Below are 27,982 nucleotides of genomic sequence, written 5' to 3' on the forward strand. Positions count from 1 at the left end.
GGGCGGTGGTTCCCGGCGGCGCGCTACGAGCGGCGGTAATTAGTAATTGTCCTCCTCCCGGGAGGCTACGGCGCGTTGGGCGCTGCTTCCCGGTGTCTGCGCGGCGGTACCCCGACCGAGGGGCAGCCGGGCCGATGAGACCGCCGCTTCTCCGTGCCGTGTAGAGGTTTTTAGGGAGAGAAGCACGGGCCGGTTCCGAGCCCTCCGGACCGCCGGCGGGAACTGAAGCGGCGCGCGGGACCGGGCCGTGGGACGGCGAGGCCGCGGAGAGGTGAGTCCCGCAGGTCCGGGAGAGGCGGGCGGAGAGGGGTACCCCGCGGGCCGGCAAGGCCACACTTCCATTTGGACTTCCCATCCCACAGATGGGCTTCGGGGTCCAACGCGGTAAGGAAACGGTTTGTCCTGTTGATCTCATTTTCGAAAAAGGTACTGTCGTGTTTAAAAATAGCCCTTAGAAACAGTTTTGTGCCCTCTTCCCCGTTTTCTCCACTCACCCGTTTCTCCAGGCCCTTTTTTTCTGCTTTCTTTTCTCCAACACCCGCGGACTTGCGGGGACCGGGACCGCCCTAATCATCCTTCGTGGAGCAAGGCATGGAGCTGCCCTTGAGCCGTTCGTCTGTGTTGTCCCCACGTATCTCGCTCCTCTCCTCTATTCTGCGAATTATTTCTTAATGGTTCTCTTCTGCCTATTAAAACTTCAGGCCCCAAGGATTGTTCTTTCAGGAGTCTAGCCCCGTGGTAGTGCGTACTTCCATTTTCCACAGTACGATAAGCAGCAGTTGTGCAATACTGCTGACAGTGTTTGGAGCACTTCCACATACATCCATTCATGTGGTTTTCTCAGTCACCCTATAAAATGGGTATTACCAGTGGGTCCAAGGAAGAACAGCTGAAAGTGGTAGAGCTAGGTTGCCTCTCTCGCCCTTGCTGTCTCACTCCAGAGTCCGACATCTAAGTCTTTCACTGGAGGCAGATGAATTTAGTCATGATCACTACCCATCATTGGTGCTGGACATCTGCTGGCTGGGTCCTGAGATATTAGCCTATACGCTTATCTGGATTATACCTTCCTCTCCTTAACTGAATTCAGTGCTTAACTGGATTCCTAACTCCTCTTTGGAGCATAGGCCTTTGGTTCCAAACACTATTGTATGAATGAGTAATAGTCTGACAAAATTTTCACTGGTTTATAGCAATATAAGAGCAACATAGTTTTTTATGAAGTTTAATTTACTTAAAAACTGCAGTCATTCAAAAGAATGTGATACCTTTATATGTACTGACATGGAAAGATGTCGTTTGTTGAGGGGGAAGAAAAAAGATCCCATTTGTGTGGTTAGGGCACACATCTGCCTGAGTATGCATGAGGGAGTCACAAGAAAGTGGCAGAATTGGGTGCCCTTGAAGAGTGGGATTTCAGGAGAGAAGCCTCAAAGTGATTTGCATATAGTTTAAGAAAAAAATTTTAAATGCGACTTACTCTGAGATTGCCATTTCTGTTTTTTTTGATGTTGAAAGATTGTTCTATGAAATGATGATGGTGGTGGTGGAGGTAGTTAGTCGGGTTTTCTTTTGTTTTAAATCGTTGTTCGAAGCAATAAGAAGTTGCCAGTGTGGCTGTGGTCACCTGGACCCCTCCGGTCTCTGAATTACTGTTGCATTTACAGTGCTAAGTACAGAGTCTTAGCACTCAGCTGCTTTCCAGTTGTTTCCCATGCTTTAGCAATGCAGGGGTAGAGCCTAGGACTCCAGTTCTTTTTTCTTTTGTTTTACTACACTGATCACACTAGACGTTGCTCTGTAAAACTTAGTTATTTGATTAGACATCGGTTTTCAGCATAGGATTTCTTAATTCAAATTGTTTTGGAAGTGAAGGCAAGGATTTTTTTTTCTGTCTTCTTTAGGAAGGTGCAATGGCGAGGAATTTATCAGTGATCTTGATCCTGACCTTCGTTCTGTCAGTCACACATCCCCTTCATGAAGTAGGACCAGCCACTGCTTTCCCTCAGACCACTGAGAAAATTATTCCGAATTGGGAATCTGGCATTAATGTTGACTTGGCAGTTACTACACGGCAGCATCATCTGCAGCAGCTTTTCCATCGCTATGGAGAAAATAATTCCTTGTCAATTGAAGGGTTCAGAAAATTGCTTCAGAATATAGGCATAGATAAGATTAAGAGAATCCATATACACCATGACCATGAGCATCACTCTGACCATGAGCATCACTCTCACCATAATCATGCTGCTTCCAGTAAAAATCGAAAAGCTCTTTGCCCAGACCATGACTCTGATAGTTCAAGTAAAGAGCCTAGAAACAGCCAGGGGAAAGGACCTCATCGATCAGAACATGCCAGTGGTAGAAGGAATGTTTTAATCAAGGATGGTGCTGGTGCTAGTGAAGTGACCTCAACTGTGTATAATGCTGTCTCTGAAGGAACTCACTTTCTAGAGACCGTAGAAACTGCAAAACATGGAAAACTTCTCCCCAAAGGTGTGAGCAGTTCCACTCTACCCAGTGTCACAGAAAAGAGCTGGGCGACCTGGCTGGCTAGTAGGAAAACAAATGAATCTGTGAGTGAGCCCAGAAATGGCTTTATGTATTCCAGAAGCACAAATGAAAATACTCAGGAGGTAAGATGAGTGCTGTTCATTATTTTAATCAATATGCCTGCTTGTCTGTCCTGTCATTGCCATTCTATCTCAGTTGTAAGGAGTTTAAAATAAAAATAAAATGGTGAGTTCATTGAAAGGGGAATTTCTACTCTCTCAGCAAGGCACTTAGCTCAAAGTGTCCCTACTATGTTGTAAACATCCCTGATACAAAACTTGGGGCGGGGGGTACTTCTTTGGTAAGAATAGTGCTGCCTGCTGAAACCACTTTCTAATATAGAGTTTAAAGTAAGTGTAGAAAAAAGATATCAAAATTATTTTTGGAGAAAATCTTTAAAGGAGAATCCCATTAATTAAAACACAGAAACCGGAAGGTCAAAAGAGCAGGAGTTAGAATCCCTGTTTTAGGAAAAGGTGTGGTTGGAAGGGCTGAAGAGTGCGAGAAGAGCAGCTTCGCCTCCTTGGCAGAGGGATCACAGTGACCTGTGGAGTGACTGGCAAAGCAGCGATATGCTGGACACGTGAGAAGTCTGGGCAGTGACCTTCTGAGTTCATGTGTTTTTTCCTAGACTAGACTTCCAGACTGTACACAATTTGCTTTGGCTGAGAGATGTCAACAACAAGGAGTTAGTTGGTATACATTAATAGGCAAAACTTAAGTACTTCATTCAAACCGTCACATGATTTACTAATTCTGGGATAATCCTACTAATGGTCATTCCCATAGCGACACTAATGATAAAGTTTGTTCTGAGTAGTATTGGCCAAGATTTGTGGGGGTTTAAAGTAACTTTATAGAAGATGAGAAACAGGTGCTACCATCAGTTTTTTTGGTGAGTCGGGAGAGCTTACATTCCCCAGAGATTCTCTTCAAACTAAGCTTGTCATCTAATTAAACGTTCGTTTGAAACAACAGCCTGCTGGTACAGGTTTATTTTATTAACCAGCCTTGTCGTCCGCAAGAGTAATCGACATAACTTAATATTCTCTCGTTGTGGAGCATTACTTTGCCAAGTATGCAGACAGAACTGAGCTAAGTTTTGCAATTACAGTTGTTGCTAGAAGAGTGACATGTCTTGGGCTTGTTTAGACCAGGTAGGGTAGCGTTAGTACTAAAACAACATATTTCTCAATCTCTAGTGAACCTGTCTTGAAATTAAAGCTCATTTCCTTAATAGATTTATACAATGAGTTAACAGGCTTGTGAATGTCCATTTATCCTCAAGTTTTTTCCACTTGAGGCTTTCTCCCAAGGTGACTAGCAATGTGACTGCTTCTCCCAAGAAGAAATAGGTAGAAGAGATGGGAAATCACCACTGTGACGTCATATCTCCAGGTAGCTTGAGGCAAGTTCCAAAGTACTTAAAACTAAAGTTGATTTTGATTTACCTTAACTTAAATAAAAAAGTAGGTACCTTCAGTAGGAAAAGGGTGTTGTGTCATCAAACAGCCTTTATGGATTCTCTAATGGGAGTACCTTTTGGTGATTTCACTGTTCCTTTTCTTCAGTGTTTCAATGCATCAAAGCTGCTTACATCTCATGGCATGGGCATCCAGGTTCCACTGAATGCCACCGAGTTCAACTATCTCTGCCCAGCCATCATCAATCAGATTGATACTAGATCATGTCTAATTCATACAACGAGTGAAAAGAAAGCTGAAATCCCTCCAAAGACGTATTCTTTACAAATAGGTAAAATTGCCTTTTTTGTGTAAAAATCATTTCCAATAGATACATTTATGTTGTACTTTTCCTTATATTTACATCAACCTATTCATTTTTCAGCGTAATTCCAAATATATCATCTTAATTGTTCTCTGCCTTGAATGTGAAGAAAGCAAGTGTGTTAGCCTTACCCTTAAAACAAACAAAAACGAGAAAATAAAATTTAGATCATAACTTGTCTGAGGTCCTCCCACAGGATATGTCAGGGTCATTCAAAATTTGGGATCTTTATATGTTGTCATACTGTTTGGAGGATGGTCAGAGTTAATCTCTGCTGTTAAGGAGCCTAATTCTCGTACATTCTTATTAATAGATGAAATCAGGATACGCTCTGCTATAGTGTAAGTTGCATTGCTCAGAAACTATAATGAAGAATTAATTGCTTTGTTCACTGAAGAAATTATTGAATTCCCAGTTTCCTTTTCTTACTCCTTTCTTCTCTGCTTCTTTCCTTCCTTCCTTCCCTAACTTTTTCCTCTTCTCTCTCATAATTTAGCTGTTATGGGAGTCTGAAAGCTCAGTTCCCAAGTGAGCTAGAGTTCATCCTTGGTAACCGTGTTTTCCCCTCCCTTCACCCCTAGCTGAAGAATTTTCCACTAGGTTTATGCCCTTTACCTGGAGGGTTCAGTCACATTGTTCATTTGATCAAATTTCTTGGTTATTACTCTGTTACCACAGTCCTATTCCACTGAGTTTGTATTTCTTTAGCTCCCCTGCTTTTAATTTGTCTTAAGCCACTCCACAGTCTCTCTTTTAAAGGTTATCAATTGTATTCTTTTTCCTTTCTCTGTTTTGTTTGACAGCCTGGGTCGGTGGCTTTATAGCCATTTCTGTCATCAGTTTCCTGTCTTTGCTGGGTGTTATCTTAGTGCCTCTCATGAATCGGGTGTTTTTCAAGTTTCTTCTGAGTTTCCTTGTGGCATTGGCTGTTGGGACACTGAGTGGTGATGCTTTTTTACACCTTCTTCCACATGTAAGTACAGTAATTTATCCCATTAGTGTATTTTACTATTCAACATTAAATATATGTGTGTGTTTGTCTATATATGTGTGTGTGTGTGTGTGTGTACTTTTGGTTTGTGCTTTGTATTGATATGTATAAAAGGCTGGAAATTTGGTTTCTAGGAGCACGTGGGTGGGGTGTACCCTGTGACCCCCCGTCTCACCTCTGTTAGTGTGTGCCACACCTGGTTCCCTCACACGCAGTGGCAGAATTTCCTGTTGCACTCAGCTGCAGGCCACTGGGGCAGTGCACCTGGATCTTGGGTACCTGCCAGGGCCCATTACCCAGACTGGGCTTCTTGTAAGCACACTGACGACTATGGTAGGGGCTTTTCAGCTGGGAGTATAAGCAGTAGACACTATATGCCTATTAAGTTTTGCAGTTCCCTCTTATTTGTGGCCATGGGAAAACATTGGAAATACCCACTATCTTATGTTATGAGGGTCATTGGGGAATGTGTCTGTCTTTACATTGAACAGATCCACTCTATTAAGTGCCATCGTACATTACATACCTTAAGCTGTAGATCGCTGCTGCTTGTTGGTCATTTTATTTTTAATATCCTAAACTTCCCCTCATTTCGAAGTATCACATTAATTGCCCAATTCTGAATAATTTCAAATTTGATGTTAATTATCTTAGCCAATTTTTCTGACGTGTGAAACTACTCAATTTATAAAATCCATATTATTTTGCCTTTAGTCTCATGCAAGTCATCACCATAGTCACAGCCATGAAGAACCAGTAATGGAAATAAAGAGAGGACCGCTTTTCAGCCATCTCTCTTCTCAAAACATAGAAGAAAGTACCTATTTTGATTCCACGTGGAAAGGTCTGACAGCTCTGGGAGGCTTGTATTTCATGTTTCTTGTTGAACATGTCCTCACATTGATCAAGCAATTTAAAGATAAGAAGAAAAAGGTAAAAGTATTCTGAATACTTACTAGGCATTAGACATTTATTTAGAGCAGTACTTGAACTAAACTGGGCTTGTCCAGGGTGTATGATCTTCATTTGTGAGGGGGTTCAGTACCTTTTTGTTCCCAGAAGCATTCATGGAGAGCAGTTCTGTATCTTTATAACCCTGGAGATCTCTATCTTCAGTACTCCTTCAAAGTCACAAGACCGTAAGAAAGGCAAGGGTAAATATCTATACAAATCACCAAACAAGGCACACACAGGGCCTTGAAGATGAGAAGCATCGTGATTATGGCATTGATGGTGCCAGTGATTTCACGGGTATATACTTATCCTGAAACTCGAGTTGTATACATTAAATATGTACAGCTTTTTATATGTCAATTATACCTCAATAAAGTGGCTTAAGAAAAAAGTATCATGGATTAACTTTTAAATTACTCATGGAGTAGCTGAATATTATGTTTTGTTTGAAAGACTATGTGACTTTCACATACTTGCCCTTTGCAAATTGCCACCAGAAGATAGTGTGAAGCAGAACAGTAGGCTATTTCTGGTAAAAATGTCTTTGGAGTTGCCTATGATTATCTGCCTCTTCCTATCTGATATGACTGGGCAAATGAGTCAAAAGACTGTCCTCATGGGGACTCTTAAAAATGACATGTATACATCTTGGATGTTTGTGTACTCATATACTGGTCATTTGATGTTGACCAAACTTTTCTTTGAGTTGGAGTTCTGTATGATCATTTTTTTTCTCTATAGCCATGCTGCTTCATCTAAATTTCCAATTTTGGTTTCTCTAAAATTGAGCAAGAGGTTACATACTTGTAAAGTTATTTTAAGTGTAGAATCTAGATTTTTGGAAATATAAAAAATTTTATACAGTGATTGCCTTATGTAATTTTTTTTGAACTTTATTTATTTTTCTTGTGCAGCACGTTCTCATTAGTTATCTGTTTTATATGTATTAGTGTATATATGTCAATCCCAATCTCCCAATTCATCCCACCCCCCCGCACCCCCTCTTTCCCCCCTTGCTGTCCATATGTTTATTCTCTACATCTGTGTCTCTATTTCTGCCTTGTTAACCGGTTCATCTGTACCATTTTTCTAGATTCCACATATATGCATTAATATATGAAATTTGTTTTTCTCTTTCTGACTTTCTTCACTCTGTATGACAGTCTCTAGGTCCATCCACACCTATACAAGTGACCCAGTTTCGTTCCTTTTTATGGCTGAGTAATATTCCATTGTATATATGTACCACATCTTCTTTATCCATTCGTCTGTCAATGGGCATTTAGGTTGCTTCCATGACCTGGCTATTGTGAAGTGCTGCAGTGAACATTGGGGTGCATGTGTCTTTTTGAATTATGGTTTTCTCTGGATATATGCCCAGGAGTAGGATTGCTGGGTCATATGGTAATTCTATCTTTAGTGCCTTATATAATTTAATAGGCTTTTTTTTTTTTTAACAACTTGCCTTTGAATCTTTCAGAAGCCTTCAACTTAAGTTTTCATGGAAGTAACTATTCTCACCATCATTTCATAGTTTGAGTAATATGTAATTAAATTGTGCAATTGCAATAACAGGTATAGCTGGCATGAAGAGGCTTGAAAACCAACATAGTTGATTCTTGCTGAGCATAGAGCTCACGTTGGGAATCAAGTGCATGTGTGAAGAGAAGAGTGGCCTCCTCCATCCCGTGAATATTTGCCCATATGGATTCTACATTCACTAAAATCTCAAATTGCAAATTTTGAACCTTTACTGAACCTCAATTTACAGGAAAGAAGTGAAATAACAAAAGCTTAATCGTTCTTAATCCAGGAAGTCATCTTCTATGTTCCTGTTGTCCCTGTTGCTTCACGTGGATGGGTTTGAGGCTATATCCATACTTCTTTGCATTCTCTGGGATTATTCTCACCTTAAAACAAAAAAAAAAAAGATCATTTTTTAGGGTGTTTTTGGGGGAGGGGTTGTTTGTGTTTATTTGTGTTACTGTGTTTCTATTTCAAATGCCATAATTTAGCATTCTAATTTCAATTTACTTTTCAAGTTTTACCTAAAGATTGCTTTATATTCATCTGGCACTCTAACATGGGACTCTAAGAGGTAGGCTCTCTGTTGTCTAATACAGAACAGTATTTTTTAGACTCTTAATAATCATTTGTGAATTGTGAAATAAATCTTGTGTCACGACCAATGTTTTTAAATGCAACCGTGATATTACAGTATATTACATATATTACTGTGTTTATTACATACATTACTGTGAACTGTAGTCAAAGAAGTTTGATAATCTCTGTTCTAAAATAGTTTCTACTAGAATGTAAGATCTTAAGAGCCAGGACCTCTCTGTCTTCTTTACTGCTGTATCTTCGGTGCCTAGAATAGTGTCTGGCACATAATAGATGATTGGTAAATATTTGTTACATGTATAAAAAACATTAAATGGCAAGTAAGCATAATTTCTAGACAAAGACTTCACACAGGAGTTTTGCAAACATTACATGTTCTCTTCCTTTTTATTTTTTTAGAATTTTTATTTATTATTATTTTTTTATATTTTTATTTTATTTATTTTTTTATACAGCAGGTTCTTATTAGTCATCAATTTTATATACATCAGTGTATACATGTCAATCCCAATCGTCCAATTCAGCACACCACCATCCCCACGCCCCCGCGGCTTTTCCCTCTTGGTGTCCATACGTTTGTTCTCTACATCTGTGTCTCAAATTCTGTCCTGCAAACTGGTTCATCTGTACCATTTTTCTAGGTTCCACATACATGCGTTAATATACGATATTTGTTTTTCTCTTTCTGACTTACTTCACTCTGTATGACAGTCTCTAGATCCATCCACGTCTCTACAAATGACTCAATTTCATTCCTTTTTATGGCTGAGTAATATTCCATTGTATATATGTACCACAACTTCTTTATCCATTCGTCTGTCAATGGGCATTGATGTTGCTTCCATGACCTGGCTATTGTAAATACTGCTGCAATGAACATTGGGGTGCATGTTTCTTTTTGAATTATGGTTTTCTCTGGGTATATGCCCAGTAGTGGGATTACTAGATCATATGGTAATTCTATTTTTAGTTTTTAAGGAACCTGCATACTGTTCTCCATAGTGGCTGTATCAATTTACATTCCCACCAACACTGCAAGAGGGTTCCCTTTTCTCCACACCCTCTCCAGCATTTGTTGCTTGTAGATTTTATGGTGATGCCCATTCTAACTGGTGTGAGGTGATACCTCATTGTAGTTTTGATTTGCATTTCTCTAATAATTAGTGATGTTGATCAGCTTTTCATGTGCTTCTTGGCCATGTGTATGTCTTCTCTGGAGAAAGAAGACATACTGCATGAGCTGTCTGTATATTTTGGAGATTAATCCTTTGTCCATTGATTCATTTGCAAATATTTTCTCCCATTCTGAGGGTTGTCTTTTTGTCTTGTTTATGGTTTCCTTTGCTGTGCAAAAGCTTTGAAGTTTCATTAGGTCCCATTCGTTTATTTTTGTTTTTATTTCCATTACTCTAGGAGGTGGATAAAAAAAGATCTTGCTGTGATTAATGTCAAAGGCTGTTCCTCCTATGTTTTCCTTTAAGAGTTTTATAGTGTCCAGTCTTACATTTAGGTCTCAAATCCATTTTGGGTTTATTTTTGTGTATGGTGTTAGGGAGTGTTCTAATTTCATTCTTTTACATGTAGCTGTCCAGTTTTCCCAGCACCATTTATTGAAGAGACTGTCTTTTCTCCATTGTATATCCTTGCCTCCTTTGTCATAGATTAGTTGAGCATAGGTGCGTGGGTTTATCTCTGGGCTTTCTGTCTTGTTCCGTTGATCTATGTTTCTGTTTTTATGCCAGTACCATATTGTCGTGCTTACTGTAGTTCTGTAGTATAGTCTGAAGTCAGGGAGTCTGATTCCTCCAGCTCCGTTTTTTTCCCTCAAGACTACTTTGGCTATTTGGGGTCTTTTGTGTATCCATACAAATTTTAAGATTATTTGTTCTAGTTCCGTAAAAAATGCCACTGGTAATTTGATAGGGATTGCTTTGAATCCATAGATAGCTTTGGGTAGTATAGTCATTTTCACAATATTGATTCTTCCAATCTAAGAACATGGTACATCTCTCCATCTGTTGGTATCATCTTTAATTTCCTTCATCAGTGTCTTATAATTTTCTGCATGCAGGTCTTTTGTCTCCCTAGGTAGGTGTATTCCTAGGTATTTTATTCTTTTTGTTGCAATGGTAAATGGGAGTGTTTCCTTAATTTCACTTTCAGATTTTTCATCATTAGTATATAGGAATGCAAGAGATTTCTGCGCATTAATTTTGTATCCTGCAACTTTTCCAAATTCATTGATTAGCTCTAGTAGTTTCCTGGTGGCATCTTTAGGATTCTCTGTGTATAGTATCATGTCATCTGCAAACAGTGACAGTTTTACTTCTTCTTTTCCAATTTGGATTCCTTTTATTTCTTTTTCTTTTCTGATTGCCATGGCTAGGACTTCCAAAACTATGTTGAATAATAGTGGTGAGAGTGGACATCCTTGTCTTGTTCCTGATCTTAGAGGAAATGCTTTCAGTTTTTCACCATTGAGAATGATGTTTGCTGTGTGTTTGTCATATATGGCCTTTATTATGTTGAGGTAGTTTCCCTCTATGCCTACTATCTGAAGAGTTTTTAACATAAATGGGTGTTGAATTTTGTCAAAAGCTTTTTCTGCATCTATTGAAATGATCATATGGTTTTTATTCTTCATTTTGTTAATATGGTATATCACATTGATTGATTTGAGTATACTGAAGAATCCTTGCATCCCTCAGATAAATCCCTCTTGATCATGGTGTATGATCCTTTTAATGTGTTGTTGGATTCTGTTTGCTTGTATTTTGTTGGGATATTTGCATCTATATTCATCAGTGATATTGGTCTTTAATTTTCTTTTTTTGTAGTATGTTTGTGTGGTTTTGGTGTCAGGGTGATGGTGGCCTCATAGAATGAGTTTAGGAGTGTTCCTTCCTCCACAATTTTTTGGAGGAGTTTGAGAAGAATGGGTGTTAGCTCTTCTCTAAATGTTTGATAGAATTCACCTGTGAAGCCATCTGGTCCTGGGCTTTTGTTTGTAGGAAGATTTTTAATCGCAGTTTCAATTTCATTACTTGTGATTGGTCTGTTCATATTTTCTATTTCTTCCTGGTTCAGTCTTGGAAGGTTATACCTTTGTAGGAATTTGTCCATTTCTTCCAGGTTGTCCATTTTATTGGCATAGAGTTGCTTATAGTAGTCTCTTAGGATGCTTTGTATTTCTGTGGTGTCTGTTTTAACTTCTCCTTTTTCATTTCTAATTTTGTTGATTTGAGTCCTCTCCCTCTGTTTCTTCATGAGTCTGGCTAATGGTTTATCAATTTTGTTTATCTTCTCAAAGAACCAGCTTTTAGTTTTATTGATCTTTGCTATTGTTTTGTTTGTTTCTGTTTCATTTATTTCTGCTCTGATCTTTATGAATTCTTTCCTTCTGCTAACTTTGGGTTTTGTTTGTTCTTTCTCTAGTTCCTTTAGGTGTAAGGTTAGATTGTTTATTTGAGATTTTTCTTGTTTCTTGAGGTAGGGTTGTATAGCTATAAACTTGCCTCTTAGAACCGCTTTTACTGCATCCCATAGGTTTTGGATCATCGTGTTTTCATTGTCATTTGTCTCTAGGTACTTTTTGATTTCCTCTTTGATTTTTTCAGTAATCTCTTGGTTATTTAGTAACGTATTGTTTAGCCTCCATGTGTTTGTGTTTTTTATGTTTTTTTCCCTGTAGTTCATTTCTAATCTCATAGTGTTGTGGTCAGAAAAGATGCTTGATATGATTTCAGTTTTCTTAAGTTTACTGAGGCTTGATTTGTGACCCAAGATGTGATCTATCCTGGAGAATGTTCCGTGCGCACTTGAGAAGAAAGTGTAATCTGCTGTTTTTGGATGGAATGTCCTATAAATATCAATTAAATCTATCTGGTCTCTTGTGTCATTTAAAGCTTCTGTTTCCTTATTTATTTTCATTTTGGATGCTCTGTCCATTGGTGTAAGTGAGGTGTTAAAGTCCCCCACTATTATTGTGTTACTGTCGATTTCCTCTTTTCTAGCTGTTAGTATTTGCCTTATGTATTGAGGTGTGCCTATGTTGGGTGCATATGTATTTATAATTGTTATATCTTCTCCTTGGATTGATCCCTTGATCATTATGTAGTGTCCTTCCTTGTCTCTTGTAACATTATTTTAAAGTCTATTTTATCTGATATGAGTATTGCTACTCCAGCTTTCTTTTGATTTCCATTTGCATGGAATATCTTTTTCCGTCCCCTCACTTTCAGTCTGTATGTGTCCCTAGGTCTGAAGTGGGTCTCTTGTAGACAGCATATATATATGGGTCTTGTTTTTGTATCCATTCAGCAAGCCTGTGTCTTTTGGTTGGAGCATTTAATCCATTCACATTTAAGGTAATTATCGATATGTATGTTCCTATGACCATTTCCTTAATTGTTTTGGGTTTGTTTTTGTGGGTCCTTTTCTTCTCTTGTGTTTCCCACTTAGAGAAGTTCCTTTAGCGTTTGTTGTAGAGCTGGTTTGGTGGTGCTGAATTCTTTTAGCTTTTGCTTGTCTGTAAAGCTTTTGATTTCTCCATCGAATCTGAATGAGATCCTTGCTGGGTAGAATAATCTTGGTTGTAGGTTCTTCCCTTTCATCACTTTAAGTATATCATGCCACTCCCTTCTGGCTTGTAGACTTTCTGCTGAGAAATCAGCTGTTAACCTTATGGGAGTTCCCTTATATGTTATTTGTCGTTTTTCCCTTGCTGCTTTCAATAATTTTTCTTTGTCTTTCATTTTTGCCAATTTGATTACTATGTGTCTTGGTGTGTTTCTCCTTGGGTTTATCCTGTATGGGACTCGTTTCGCTTCCTGGACTTGGGTGGCTATTTCCTTTCTCCTGTTAGGGAAGTTTTCAACTATAATCTCTGTAAATATTTTCTCTGGTCCTTTCTCTCTCTCTTCTCCTTCTGGGACCCCTATAATGCGAATGTTGTTGCGTTTAATGTTGTCCCAGAGGTCTCTTAGGCTGTCTTCATTTCTTTTCATTCTTTTTTCTTTATTCTGTTCTGCAGCAGTGAATTCCACCATTCTATCTTCCAGGTCTCCTTATCCATTCTTCTGCCTCAGTTATTCTGCTATTGATTCCTTCTAGTGTAGTTTTCATTTCAGTTATTGTATTGTTCATCTCTGTTTGTTTGTTCTTTAATTCTTCTAGGTCTTTGTTAAACATTTCTTGTGTCTTCTTGATCTTTTCCTCCATTCCTTTTCTGAGGTCCTGGATCATCTTCACTATCATTATTCTGAATTCTTTTTCTGGAAGGTTGCCTATCTCCACTTCATTTAGTTGGTTTTCTGTGGTTTTATCTTGTTCCTTCATCTGGTACATAGCCCTTTGCCTTTTCATCTTGTCTATCTTTCTCTGAATGTGGTTTTCGTTCCACAGGCTGCAGGATTGTAGTTCTTCTTGCTTCTGCTGTCTGCCCTCTGGTGGATGAGGCTATCTAAGAGGCTTGTGGAAGTTTCCTGATGGGAGGGACTGGTGGTGGGTAGAGCTGAGTGTTGCTTGGGTGGGCGGAGCTCAGTAAAACTTTAATCTGCTTGTCTGCTGATGGGTGGGGCTTGGTTCCCTCCCTGTTGGTTGTTTGGCCTGAGGCAACCCAACACTGGAGCCTACCTGGGCTCTTTGGTGGGACTAATGACAGACTCTGGGAGGGTTCACGCCAAGGAGTACTTCCCAGAACTTCTGCTGCCAGTATCCTTGTCGCCACGGTGAGCCACAGCCACTGCCGGCCTCTGCAGGAGATCCTCCAACACTAGCAGGTAGGTGTGGTTCAGTCTTCCCTGGGGTCACTGCTCCTTCCCCTGGGTCCGGATGCACACACTACTTTGTGTGTGCCCTCCAAGAGTGGAGTCTTTGTTTCCCCCAGTCCTTTCGAAGTCCTGCAATCAAATCCCACTAGCCTTCAAAGTCTGATTCTCTAGGAATTCCTCCCCCCTTTTCCAGACCCCCAGGTTGGGAAGCCTGACGGGCTCAGAACCTTCACTCCAGTTGGTGGACCTCTGTGGTATAAGTGTTCTCAGTCTGTGAGTCACCCACCCAGCAGTTATGGGATTTGATTTTACTGTGATTGGGCCCCTCCTACCATCTCACTGTGGCTTCTCCTTTGTCTTTGGTTGTGGGGTATCTTTTTTGGTGAGTTCCAGTGTCTTCCTGTCAGTGATTGTCCAGCAGCTAGTTGTTATTCTGGTGTTCTCACAAGAGGGAGTGAGAGCACGTCCTTCTACTCCTCTATCTTGGTTCCTCCCCTATTCCTTTTTAGAAAATATTTAGTTTCTCTTTTTTCAAGGGCATCCAGATCTTAGTGTTATTTGCATAACAGGTTTTAATCTCATTTGGTTCTCTCAAAATGAAAAAAACTATTCGTTATATGGCAAGTATTCAGAGCTCTTCAGACCCATAACAGAAAATGTTACCTACGATTTCCCTTAAGACATCCATCCTGCACCCCTGGAAAATTCTATATGTCATAGTTTTAGGTTACCTTCCATATATGTCGATCTGAAATCTCTACATTCAGATTAGGGTTAAATCACATACTTGGTGTAGTTAGATGGTTATAATAGTTCCATGTCAAACTTTCTTTCTACTGGATTCTCAGGTTTCTTGCTCATGCTGGAAACCAGAGAATCATCTCTGTCTCCCTCATCCTTATATCCTACCTAGTTTTATTAGATGTATCCAGAAATGTAATTTTTCATTTCTCTCCATCTTCCTTACTATCATCCTGGTCCACGCCAGACTTACATGGGTGATAGCAGTTGCCTCCTAACTGGCCTATCTACATTATTCTGTTGTCCTAATGCAGAGGAGAGCAGGCAGAGGGATTTGTTTAAATGTTTGTTATATGCTCTCATATATATATATGCTCTCATAGCACTGTGTATTTTTCCTTGTAAAATATATCAAAAATTTCAATCAAAGAATCGTATAATCATTACCTGTGTAAAGCCTCCCTCCCTGTGGGTGATAAGCTTCCTTGGGAACAAGGACTATGTGTATCTTGTTTTACGACATATTGATATATTGCCGCCATTCAGCGCAGGGAACATTACAGGCTCTTAATACTTAGGGAATGAAAGAATTGCTTAAAAAGTCTATGTACCACAGATAATCATTGGCAAACAAATAAAGTATCAACTAAAGTAATATAAAATATCATGAATTCACTTATTTTCACAAATATTTAAGTACTTTCTCTGTGTTTGAGGCATTTTGCTAGAGGTAGGTATAAAGATTTGTCTGTGCTTGCCTTTAAAAACTCTTATAACCTAAGAAGGTACAGATATTTTATATACTGTTAGAGCTAGAATGAAATCTCAGGTATGGTGATGATTAAGTCATATTCAAATGATACTGCAGATAAGAAATCTATTATTTTTGTGACAGTTTTCATTATCTTGAATATTCTATGTAAGTAGTAATAAACAGGCACCTTTGTTCAAACAGTGACCTTTATTCTTGGGCTCTGAGATATGGACAATATCTCAAGTATGGTATTCAGTTGGTTAAAAAACCTAGTGATAAATTCAAGGCTAACTAATAGAGATTTGTTTAAAAAGACAAAAGCTTGTTAATGGTGTTTTACTACACGAAGAGTATTTTAGTTTTATAACAAGTACATATCGATATCACGGTACAGTTTTAATTTATAAAAAGTATGGAAAGTATGGGGTTTCAGTGCCCAAAAGAGGCACTGGAGGAAACTAAGCAATTGGTTAGCAGATCACTAAATTCCTGGAGAACATGCCTCTAGCTGGTTCTAAATCAATGGCCTGAGGCAGAGCTCAGCTTTAATGTGTATATGAGTCGCCTGGAGATCTAGTTAAACTCCCCGTTCTAATCCAGTAGGTCTGGGGTGTAGCCTGAGACTGTGCATTTATAACAAGCTCCCAGGGGATGCAGTGCTGTTTGCATAAGACCAAATTTAGACTGTGTGACCTAGGGGGACATTCAGAAAGATGAGTATGTAACTTTTCTTTCATACTACTGAAGCATTAATTCTTTACCTTTCTGAAGAGTTTATGCCTAAAACAAACTACCAGGTGCTATGCAAGTTAAGTACAGGCCCTGCCCTTAGATGGGGTTTATTCCATTAGAAGTCTGTTACTCTGCTGTCTTTTCCGATGAAATCGTTTGCTTAACCGTTTACCTAAAGATGTATGCATAAGCAAACTGCCTATTTTAAAGTATTGCTTTTCCTTGCTATTGTAGAATCAGAAAAAACCTGAAAATGATGATGATGTGGAGATTAAGAAGCAGTTGTCCCAGTATGAATCTCAACTGTCAACAAATGAGGAGAAAGTAGACGCAGATGATCGTAAGTCCTTATAAATCTGAGAGCTGGAGGGAATTCAGTGCTCTGTGATTTGCAGGCAACCTGGACTGTCTGGAAGAGGGGGAACCATATTCCAGCCCCACCCGCACCCCCTTTTTTTTTGGCTGCGCCACGTGGCTTATGGGATCTTAGTTCCCTGGCTAGGGATCAAACCTAGGCCCTAGCAGTGAAAGCACGGAGCCCTAACCACTGGACCGCCAGGGAATTCCTCCACCCCTCCCCCCGCTCTTTTTTTTTAAACTGATACTTTCTTTTAATTGCCAGTGAGTTGGTTATTTCTATATATACTTACATCTCTTTTTTCTCTAATTTTTTATTTTGAGGTAAATTCAGACTTAGAGAAAAGTTCCAAGAATAGTACAAAGAATTCCTGTACCCCTTTCTTATATTCCCCATTTATTTTACCTACATTTATCATTCTTTGTCTCTTTCTCTCTGTAGACATACATACACATTTTTTTCCTAAACGATTTGAGAATAAGTTACAAACATGATGCTTCTTTACCTCAAAATGCTTAAGTTTATGTTTCCTAAGAAAAAGGACATTCATTCCCTTGTAATCACAGTTCAGTGATCAAAATCAGGAAATTAAAGCTGATACAATGCCATTTTCTAGTCTATAGACCTTTTTCCAATTGTCTTAATTGTGTTTTTCCAATTGTCTTAATAATTTCTTTATACTCCCCTAACCCCTAAAAGGAAAAGAAATGATCCAGAGTACAATTCAGGATCAAATGTTGCATCTAATTTCCCCTCATTTGGGGTTTGTCTAATGTTTTCACATTAGGTTGATCAGTTTGGGCAGGAATACCACAAAGTGGTATTGCATCCTTTTCAGTGACATGGTGTGCCACCCGACATGATGCTCTCTGTCACACACAGGTGGTGTTAATTTTGATCACGTGGCTAACGTTGTGTCTACCATGTTTCTCCACTGTAAAGTTACTGTTTCCTGTAACTTGTTAGCTTGGCATTTCTTGTTGGACAGACTCAGTTAAAATTAAAATTTTAAACAAAACGCCTTACGACGACCTTCGAGGTCCTGCCCTGCCCTCCACTCTCCCCGATGGTTTGCCCTGTCCAGCCTCACTGGCCTCCTTTTCATCCTTTGAGCACACCAGGTCTGTCTCAGGGCCTGGCACTCACTGTTTCTTCAGTTCGGAGTACTCTTCTCCCGGGTCTTCATATAAATTCCCCCTATCATTCCAATCTCAACTCAGACATCTCGTCCTCAGAGGTCTTCCCTGATCACCTGAATACAAAGGTCTCCCAGTCATTCTCCTTCATGTTACCCTGTTCTATTTTCTTCCCGTGCCTTCCAATGCCTTAGATTACCTTATTTATACATGTATTTCTTTGTTAAGTGGCTATCTACCCACAAGACAATGAGCTTCTCGAAGGCAGAGACTTTGTGCTGACGCACTTTGTCCCAGTATCTGGGCAGGTGCCTGGCCCAGAGCAGATACTCAATATATAGTTGCTGGCTAAGGAGGAAGAACTTTATTGTTGCTACCAAGTTATTTGTAAGATTTCCTGTCCACCCTTTATTTTCCAGCATGTTGCTTTTCTCTAAAGAGCAAGTGAATACTCGCATTCGTCTTCCTGTATCTATTCTGTCTTCAACCTCTGTAATGGGCTCCAGTGAAATTTTTAATGATGAGAGGAAACAGCTATTCTAGAATTGGGCCACAGTATTGGGAATGCTCCCAAGAAAGTTGATACCAGTGTATAAAAAAGAAAAAACAAAAACTTATTGTTGCAATTTATTTTACACAGATAGATAACAAATGTTTCTTGGTGATGATGGTATTTCAGATTCTTGTTTTTCCTTTTTTTTTTTGACCATGCCACGCGGCTTGCAGGGATCTTAGTTCGCCGACCAGGTATTGAACCCAGGCCCTTGGCAGTGAAAGCACCAAGTTCTAACCACTGGACTGCCAGGGAATTCCCCTCTTCTGTTTTTCCTTGAATTTTGAAAGAGAGGAACTCAGATGACAGAATTATGCATGTTTTTTATTTCCAATTTTCAGTATTTTTCTGGAATATTTTTCTTAAATATTTTAAATACCAAAAATGAAATATTTTTATAAAGTAAGTATGTGCTTCTTTTATAATATATGGAAAAAAATCATCTTTAAAAACATAAGGAGGCAGAAGAAATTAAGGGAGGATCTGGGGGTAGTTACTGAAGGTTAACATTTAAAATTCATTCTTAGTACGTGAGATCATTTAACTACTGATGTTTTTCATCAACAATACTCTAATGTCTAGTTCTGCCAGGTCTGTGTGAGAGAGTGCCATGCTTTAAGATCTTTTGTTGACTTTGTCAGTGGAGATGTTTGAAATGTGTCCATGCACATTAACAAAGCCATTTGACTTTGTCCCAATGTCCTTTATGTTTATACCTAGGACCTGAAGGCTATTTGCGAGCTGACTCACAAGAGCCCTCCCACTTTGATTCTCAACAGCCAGCAATCTTGGAAGAAGAGGAGGTCATGATAGCTCATGCTCATCCACAGGAAGTTTACAATGAATACGTACCCAGAGGGTGCAAGAATAAATGCCATTCGCATTTCCATGATACACTTGGCCAGTCAGATGACCTTGTTCACCACCATCATGACTACCATCATATTCTCCATCACCACCACCACCAAAACCACCACCCACACAGTCACAGTCAGCGCTACTCTCGGGAGGAGCTGAAGGATGCCGGCATTGCCACACTGGCATGGATGGTGATCATGGGGGACGGCCTGCACAATTTCAGCGATGGCCTAGCAATTGGTATATATCTACGTATCTGTCCCTTGTTGGTTGACTCTGAAAATGTCACATGAAAGTACCAGTCTTGTTTTAACAAGGAATAGGTTGGTTTGATAAGGCTATTGACTTCTAAGATTATCAAACTGTTATTTCATTTTTTGCTGCTTTGACAATGAAGTACTTGATAAATGTTAGTTTAAGTGCTGGAAACTGTGCTTGGCCCTTTATCTAAATTGTGACTACCAAAAGTTGTTTTAATTTGCAGGCTCAGGCTCTAAGGTGTCTGGAGCACATGTGAGGATTTTTTTTTTCCCCCAATACATTTGAGTTCCCTTATCTGCAATATAAACAGTATTTCTTAAAGTGAAATACTTCCATCATCTTTTCTTTTATGCTAAAGGAATCTTCATATATCTGATAAGTTTAATTACTAATCTCTACCCAAAGAAGAATTATAGTTTTTTTGCTATTAAATTGTTGTGCTACAATTGAGCGGTAATAGAAATACTTAAAAATTGTAGTAACTTAGTGCTGGGAGGAACCATGGAAATAAGTACAGATTAGGTAGCCAAGGCCTGGCAAGGTGAACCACTTGCCAAGGAGGCAGTGCTGTTTTGTAGCCCAGCCTGGCTCCCTGGGAGCTTGGTGCTCTTCCTTCTCTGCACTGTGCACAGCATAAGCGACAACGGAGGATGTGCGAACACTCAGACATGGTAGTCTGATTATATAGTGAATTCCTCTGAGGCCAGGAAACGTATTTGTACTCTTGACTGCTGAGGGTTTTTTCCTAAACCTTTTAAATCAGTCTGTTTCATATTTTTAAGTAAGTGTTCTATGTGGTAGCAATTTACTTCTCAGGTTTGTATAAGATCATTTAATCACTCTAAGGCATAGTGGAACCTTCCCTTCTCAATTGTATCTGCTTGTGCTCCTTTGGGAAATTTAAATCTAATTGAATGTAATCTAACATTACTTATGGAGAAGGTACAGAGTGCAGTTGAGAAAGTTCTGTTTATTCACAACCAGAATATATTTTCTTTTGTATTTCATTGTGTATGCTGTTAAGATTTTAAAAATACACACCCACAAAATAATGCAGTGATTTTTACACAGGTGCTGCTTTTACTGAAGGTTTATCGAGTGGTTTAAGTACTTCTGTTGCTGTGTTTTGTCATGAGTTGCCTCATGAATTAGGTAAGAGAACCCTACAAATGGTATTTTCCAGGTGGGTAAAGTGTCTTAGTGTCCCTGGCTTTTGCTAATGATAGCTTCCGGCAAGCTTCCTCATTTATGCCTTCTCCTAAGTCTACTAACCTAGCCAGCTTTCTTTCTTACTGAGGACAAGTTTGTTTCCAGCCAGAATTCTAACCCTGCGATTACAATTACACAATTGCCTGTGTGGGGTTGCCAGAGAGATACCTGAGTCCCCTCTCTTTTCCTCTTCCCCTACCAGATATCTTCCTATACCAGCATACTGGTGACATCAGTGATCGTTTTCTTCATATGCACAATATGAATAAGACCACAGGAATCTAAAGAATCATCTTCTATTAACAGACAGAAGTTGACAAAGAGTATTTCAGTCACTAGAGCTAAAGAAATGAGAAGTTGATGAATAGTGTTTTGAATTCTTTTTCTCTGTCACTGGGACTTAAAACCTTCCCAGATTTGTCCTGGTTCCCAGTTCGTGTCCTTGTTTTTCTTCATATAGATGCATATTCGCACACACCTGTAACGCCATTTTCACTTTTGTTCCTTGGCATGTGATCTGCCATTTAGAAGGCCTCCCGTCTTCATGCTCCATGCTTGTAAGCCTCAACATCTGGTCTGTGTTGTGCATTCTATTTTTATTTATTTATTTATTTTTGGCCACACCATGTGGCTTGTGGGATCTTAGTTCCCCAACCAGGGTTCGAACCTGGGCCCCCTGCAGTGGAAACGCAGAGTCCTAACCACTGGACTGCCAGGGAATTCCCTATGTTCCACATTCTAGATCCTTCATGCACCAGGAAGCCTCTCTCAGCTATTCTCATCTTAATTTCTTTTTTTCTCCTTTTATAACCAGAACATTAGACTCTTTAGCTCTTAATTATATATTTCCTTAATCATTTGCTGATCATTTCATTTGTGTTCTCTACTCCCTCTTCCTCCTTGTAGCCAGTTAAAAGCTCCTTAAAGACAGTGCAAGAGCACAATAGTTGATACTTATTGACATTTGTACTATTGACATTCATCGACAAAGTGGAAACCTTAAGAAATACTTTGGATAAAAGATATCTTAGTTTATAAAGCTGTTAGGATGTTTACACTGATTAACACTGTTAACCCTGAATAATTCTTTTTTTTTTTTTTTTAAGTTAAGTAATTGATTTTTCTGTCTGTCTTGGGTCTTTGTTGCTGTGCTCAGGCTTTCTCTAGTTGCAGCGAGCGGGGGCTACTCTTCGTTGTGGTGCGCGGTCTTCTCATTGTGGTGGCTTCTCTTGTTGTGGAGCACAGGCTCTAGGCACGCGGGCTTCAGTAGTTGCGGCACACAGGCTCAGTAGTTGTGGTATGTGGGCTCAGTAGTTGCGGCTTCCAGGCTCTGGAGCACAGGCTCAGTAGTTGTGGCACATGGGCTTAGCTGCTCTGCATCATGTGGGGTCTTCCCGGACCAGGGGTCAAACCCGTGTCCCTGCATTGGCAGGCGGATTCTCAACCACTGCACCACCAGGGGAGCCCTGGAGAATTTCTTAAATCTGGAAAGTTTTTTGCGTATGTGTCTTAAAAATGATTTTTTAATTACCTTATCTCCTTTTTTTGTTTTCTGTTAAAGGTGACTTTGCTGTTTTACTAAAGGCTGGCATGACTGTTAAGCAGGCTGTTCTTTATAATGCTCTGTCAGCCATGCTGGCATATCTTGGAATGGCAACAGGAATTTTCATTGGTCATTATGCTGAAAATGTTTCTATGTGGATATTTGCACTTACTGCGGGCTTGTTCATGTATGTTGCTCTGGTTGATATGGTAAGTTTTTAAGAAGTCAGTAGAGAAAATGTTCAATGAAACCATTTTTAAAAGGGTTTTAGATTAAATATCGTTGCAGTGAGAAGTGAGTCTATGCTCGACAAAGTAGCATATAAACTATAAGTCCTTGATGGTTTTATCTTTTTGGATTGTTGCTCACAAGCACATCTTTGTCCTGCCTAATGTGTATAAGGATACACAAAAGTATCTACCCCCTTCTGATGTGTCTTTTTGAGAGGAGAGTTTCAGTAATTAGGCATTGAACTGTCTATAGACATGTAGGAAACCTAGCACAAGCCACATACTGTTGGCGAACTGTGTATACTTCAGAATGCTTAAAGGTTTCTTACTAATGGACGAAGGAGTCATCTTTTTGTCACCAAAGTCCACCTAACAATCTCAGCCAATCTTATTTCTAAAATTATATTTTATATGATGTAAGGCTTCCATATCTCTGAATTTCAAGTGAGCCACATGTTATATACAGATACAGACAGTAAGCAGGGTAATCAGTGTAGCTCTCCATTTTACAGTGGAGCAAACTGGACCAATATAAATTTTGACTTGCTGAGCAGACCATGAATAATCATTGTTAATTAAGCTGTTAAAAAATGCTGTGTGACATTATTAGCTAGAGTCAGTGTATATATGTGGTCATGTTTTAGAGAATTGACTCATAATATATCCAGCTACATATAAAGCCGTCTTGCAGATTCTTCTAAAAACTAATCTGTGGTTCTGGAAACTTAAAGGTTGCTCTTTTTTTTTTTAAGGTGCCTGAGATGCTGCACAATGATGCTAGTGACCATGGATGTAGCCGCTGGGGATACTTCTTTTTACAGAATGCTGGGATACTTTTGGGATTTGGAATTATGTTGCTTATTTCCATATTTGAACATAAAATTGTGTTTCGTATAAATTTCTAATTAGGGTGTAAATGCTAGAGTAGCTTAAAGCTATAGTTTGCTGTCTATAGTTTGAGTAGGTCATAGGGAGATGAGTTAGTATGCTGTGATGTATAGCATTTACGGTTAGTGGATTTTGTGATTTTTGTATTGAATATTGCCATTTGTTATGCTTATAAGGTCAGTTATGGTGGTAACATAAAGGTACGTTTAATATTTAAGTTATTCTATTTGGGAAATGTAAGCTATATGTGCAATTTACCAATATTACCGGTTTATGGTATAAACAAGAGGTTTGGCATGACATGTTCTGTATATTTCAGAAAAAAAATGTCTTTAATGCTTTTTCTAGGACTAATTTAATATAGTAATTCCCATGCTGGATTTTAGGCCTCTGAAGAACTGCTGGTGTTTAGGAGTAAGAATACACGTGAAGCCTAAGATACCAATAAAGCTTAAACTGAATTTAAGCTAAGAAATAAGGGAAAAAAGAGAAGAAACTGTATAAATTGAGAAGGCATAGGTTTCATATTAAAAAATCACAAAACTGGTTTAAAAATAGAAGGGAAAAATTTAGATTTAAATGAAAAAAAGCAATATTGAGTATAGAGTACATTGATAAACACTTTTGTCAGAGTATTAATGTTCCCATAAAATCTCAGCACTTTTTACTAATTTAGTTGTACATTTAACTTTGTATAATAGAGACATCTAAATGTATTTAATAAACTCAAGCAAAATATATCACTTGACCAAGAAATTGGAATTTTAAAATATTTGTGTGGGTGTACACCAGATGAGTATGAGCAAGTTTATGTATTGTCAAAAGACTTGGATATCCCAGGTTAACTTACGTGTCACCCAAGTTACATTACTGGATGTTCTGGTTATCTGGTTTACCACATGTCAGCATATGAGAATTTCGATATATATTAGGACATTAAAACCGTACTGGTTATAATTTGACTTCTTGGATTCAGAAAGTACTTTGGTATCTTTCAGTGCTTCAATGTTGTTGTTATGAGCAATTGTCATTTTTATATATAGTACTTTAGATGTACTAGGGTTGTATGGCATTCTCTAGATGTTGCTTTTCTACAAAATAAATTCCCTGTGTCAGCTTGATATCAGATAACAGATTTTCTTTTCTTTTTTTTTACCATCTTAACCATTTTTAAGCATACAGCTCAATAATTTTATGTATATTCACATTGTTATGCAGTTGATTTCCAAAACTTTTTCACCTTGCAAAACTGAAACTATACCCACTAAACAACTCTTTGTTTCCTTCTCCCCACAACCCCTGGTGACCACCATTCTACTTTCTATTTCTATGAATTTGAGATATCTGATTTTCTTAAGTATAATCCAGATTATATATACTTATCAACACATTTATATTATTGTATTGGGTGGGCTTATTCAATTTTTAAATTGTTTATCACAAAGGGCACTTCAGAAAATATTGGTCCACAGTTTATTCCAAGCTGTCCCTAACTTAAAAAAACAAAAAACAAACCCCAGAGCCTAAGCTTGAAAAGACGCACTAATGCCCTACATTCTAAAGAGAATCAAGAACAACTGGACAAGACCATATAGCCCACCTACTGAAAGACAGTTGGACCAGCATTTCTATTCCCCAAACCAAGTGAAAGAGGAATGAGTAATGAGAATTACTTGGATTGGGGGGTGCCTGAAAAGATGAGATGAGGCATCTCCTTCTCGGGCTGAATGATTACTCTGCTTCAGAAACCCACAGATCTACCCTAATGCCACTGCTGGATCAGTGCAAGATGAAGTTCTAGAATCATTGGAAATGTTCCTCCAGGAGTTTTGGAAACACAGACTTGTACCTACTTCTTTCACACAGATTCTCAAGGTGGGAGGTGTGCTGGACCAGCCCACAAAACAGGATGATAGCAGCCTTAGTTCCCACTCCAGTTTGAACTCACTAGTGAGTATGTAGAAGATTTAAGTAGTTGGTTCCCATGGCTCCCTGTGGGAGAGAATGGAGATTAGAGGAAAATGCAGGAACTGTAGAATATGAACCAAAGGCTGATCCTTTGCGGGGGAGAAACTTATCAGACTGATAGAAAATGAAAAGGCACAAATAAATAATATCTTGAATGAAAAAGGAGACATAAATAGAGATATAAGGTAGATTCAAGCAATAATTAAATTATTTGAAATTTTTACAGATTTTTCTGGAAAAATAAATGTCCACTCAAGGAAAAATTGAGAATCAGTAACTGTTAAAAGAAAATGCTCACCACATCACAGTCTTCCTCACCCTCCCTCAAAATAACACCCTTTTGCTGTGAGTTTTACCAAAACTTCAAGTAACACGTTTATCCCAGTAGATTCTGGGGTAAGAAAAAAAGAATGTTCATCATGTTAATTGAGGTTAGTGTAATCTTGATACAAAACCATGCTGGGAAGGCAATCTGCCTTGTACCCTAAGTCTCCCTACACATTCATGCCAGCGACGTCAAGAATATAAGGCCCTGAACGCTCTTTGCCTCGATTAATTATCAGTGAACAACCCTGAAAGATGAGGGCTGAGACAAAGAGCAGGCCTTGTATAAGAGAGGTGGATTCCCCAAGGTCAGTTTTCCTCAATGCTACACAAACAGCGTGTGTGGCATCTGCCTGAAAACTTTCACTTTGCTTCTGTGAAACTTGGGGTCAAGAGGGACTGATACAAATGCTGCTCATGCTGCTTGCTCTGCTGTGAGCAGTAAAGTCCTTTGTGTCCAGGAGTCCCATGTCTTATGCCCCTATCCACAAAACAGACAGGCTAACTTCTAGCTTCTAAACTGGATAAAATGTCAAAACCTCACAGGGTTTTATAACGTATAGGGAAAGTATAGTATAGGGAGAGCAAAAATGAATATAGATATAAGAATCTTAAATGAAACAGCAAATCAAACTCAGCAGTGTATGTTATGATCCGGTAAGTGGTCCTAGGAATACAAAGATGGTTCATCAGAAAACCCATTACTGTAATATACCATGTTAACAGATTGAAGTGGAAAAATACAATCAAATTTATTTACTATAATTCTCATTCAGGATTAAAGAAAGACATTTCTTTAGAAACAAGAAAATTATTAGAATTTGAGAAGTCTAAAAACTTGTCTCCTTGAATATTCCCATCCTGTGAAGTCAAGGATTTAAGAAAGAGTAGCAGTGGAGTGGGGAGGGGAAATGTGAAGAGAGGGAAGAACTGATGGAGACCATAAAGAAAGAAACTCCAACTCCAAAGATGGAGTGGAGCTTGAAACTCCTAACTTGCATGCTTACATATAAAGTATAATGAATGCTGAAGGAAGTAGCAGGCTGCCACAGTTCTATAGCTATGTCATTGATAGCTAGAATGGATGTTTTCCTTTTTAAAAATTGTGGTAAAATATACATAACATAAAATTTACTATTTAAACCATTTTTAAGTATAGTTCAGTGGCTTTACATACATACAATTCACATTGTACTCGGCACCATCCATGTCCAGAACTCTTTCATCATCCCATACTCAAACTGTACCCTTTAAACAATAATTCCCCATTCTTCCCTCCTCCCTCCATTCTTACCTTCCTTCCCTGGTAACCATGGTCCTACTTTTTGTCTCTACATACTATTTGACTATTCTAGGTACAACATATAAGTGGAATCATACAATATTGGTCCACGTGAGTCTGGTTTATTTCACTTAGTATAGTGTCTTCAAGGTTCATCCATGTTGAAGCATATGTCAGAAATTCTTTCCTTTTTAAGGCTGAATAATATTTCATTGTATGTATATACCACATTTTGTTGATGCATTCATCCGTCAATGAACATTTGAGTTGTTCCATCTTTTGGCTGTTGCAGATTCGCTACTATGAACATAAGTACAAATATCTGTTTCCCTGCTTTCAATTCATGGGAGGTATATACACAGAAGTGGAATTGCTAGATCATATGGTAATTCTACGTTTAATTTTTTGAAGAGCCGCCATACCATTTCCCACAGTGACTGCACAATTTCACATTCCCACTAGCACAAGGGTTCCAATTTTTCCACATCCTCACCAACATTTGTTTTCTGTTTTGTTTGTTGCTTTTTGATAATAGCCACCCTTATGGGGGGGTTAAGTCATGTCTTATTGTGGTTTTGATTTGCATTTCCATAATGACTAATGATGTTGAGAATATTTTCATATGCTTGTTGGCCATTTGTATATGTTCTTTGGAGAATTTATTCAAATTCTTTGCCCATTCTTAAACTGAGTTGTTTTTTGTTGTTGAGTTGTAGGAGTTCTTTACATATTTGGAATATTAATCCCTTATGAGATATGTAATTTACAAATATTTTCTCCCATTTTGTGAGTTGCTTTGTTACTTTGTTCATACTGTCCTTCAGTGCACAAAAAAATTTAATTAAGTCCAATTTGTCTGTTTCTTTAGTTACCTGTACCTTTGGTGTCATGTCTAAGAAATCATTGCCACATCCAATATCATGAAGATTTTTCCCTATGTTTTCTTCTAAGAGCCTTGTGGTTT

General features: G+C 38.7%; 1 protein-coding gene across 1 annotated transcript; it reads left to right on the forward strand.

The window, feature by feature from the left end:
* Positions 1 to 24,565, forward strand: SLC39A6 (solute carrier family 39 member 6). The gene is made up of 10 exons (XM_067699317.1): positions 1 to 271; positions 1,905 to 2,636; positions 4,125 to 4,308; positions 5,145 to 5,314; positions 6,047 to 6,265; positions 16,643 to 16,748; positions 19,176 to 19,553; positions 20,646 to 20,726; positions 22,345 to 22,535; positions 23,309 to 24,565. The coding sequence occupies exons 2-10, from the start codon at positions 1,914 to 1,916 to the stop codon at positions 23,459 to 23,461; spliced, it is 2,205 nt and encodes a 734-aa protein (XP_067555418.1). The 5' UTR covers positions 1 to 271; positions 1,905 to 1,913; the 3' UTR covers positions 23,462 to 24,565.
* The last annotated feature ends 3,417 nt before the right edge of the window (positions 24,566 to 27,982 follow it).

Source organism: Pseudorca crassidens, chromosome 12 (genome assembly GCF_039906515.1).
Source record: "Pseudorca crassidens isolate mPseCra1 chromosome 12, mPseCra1.hap1, whole genome shotgun sequence".
Taxonomy (NCBI): domain Eukaryota; kingdom Metazoa; phylum Chordata; class Mammalia; order Artiodactyla; family Delphinidae; genus Pseudorca; species Pseudorca crassidens.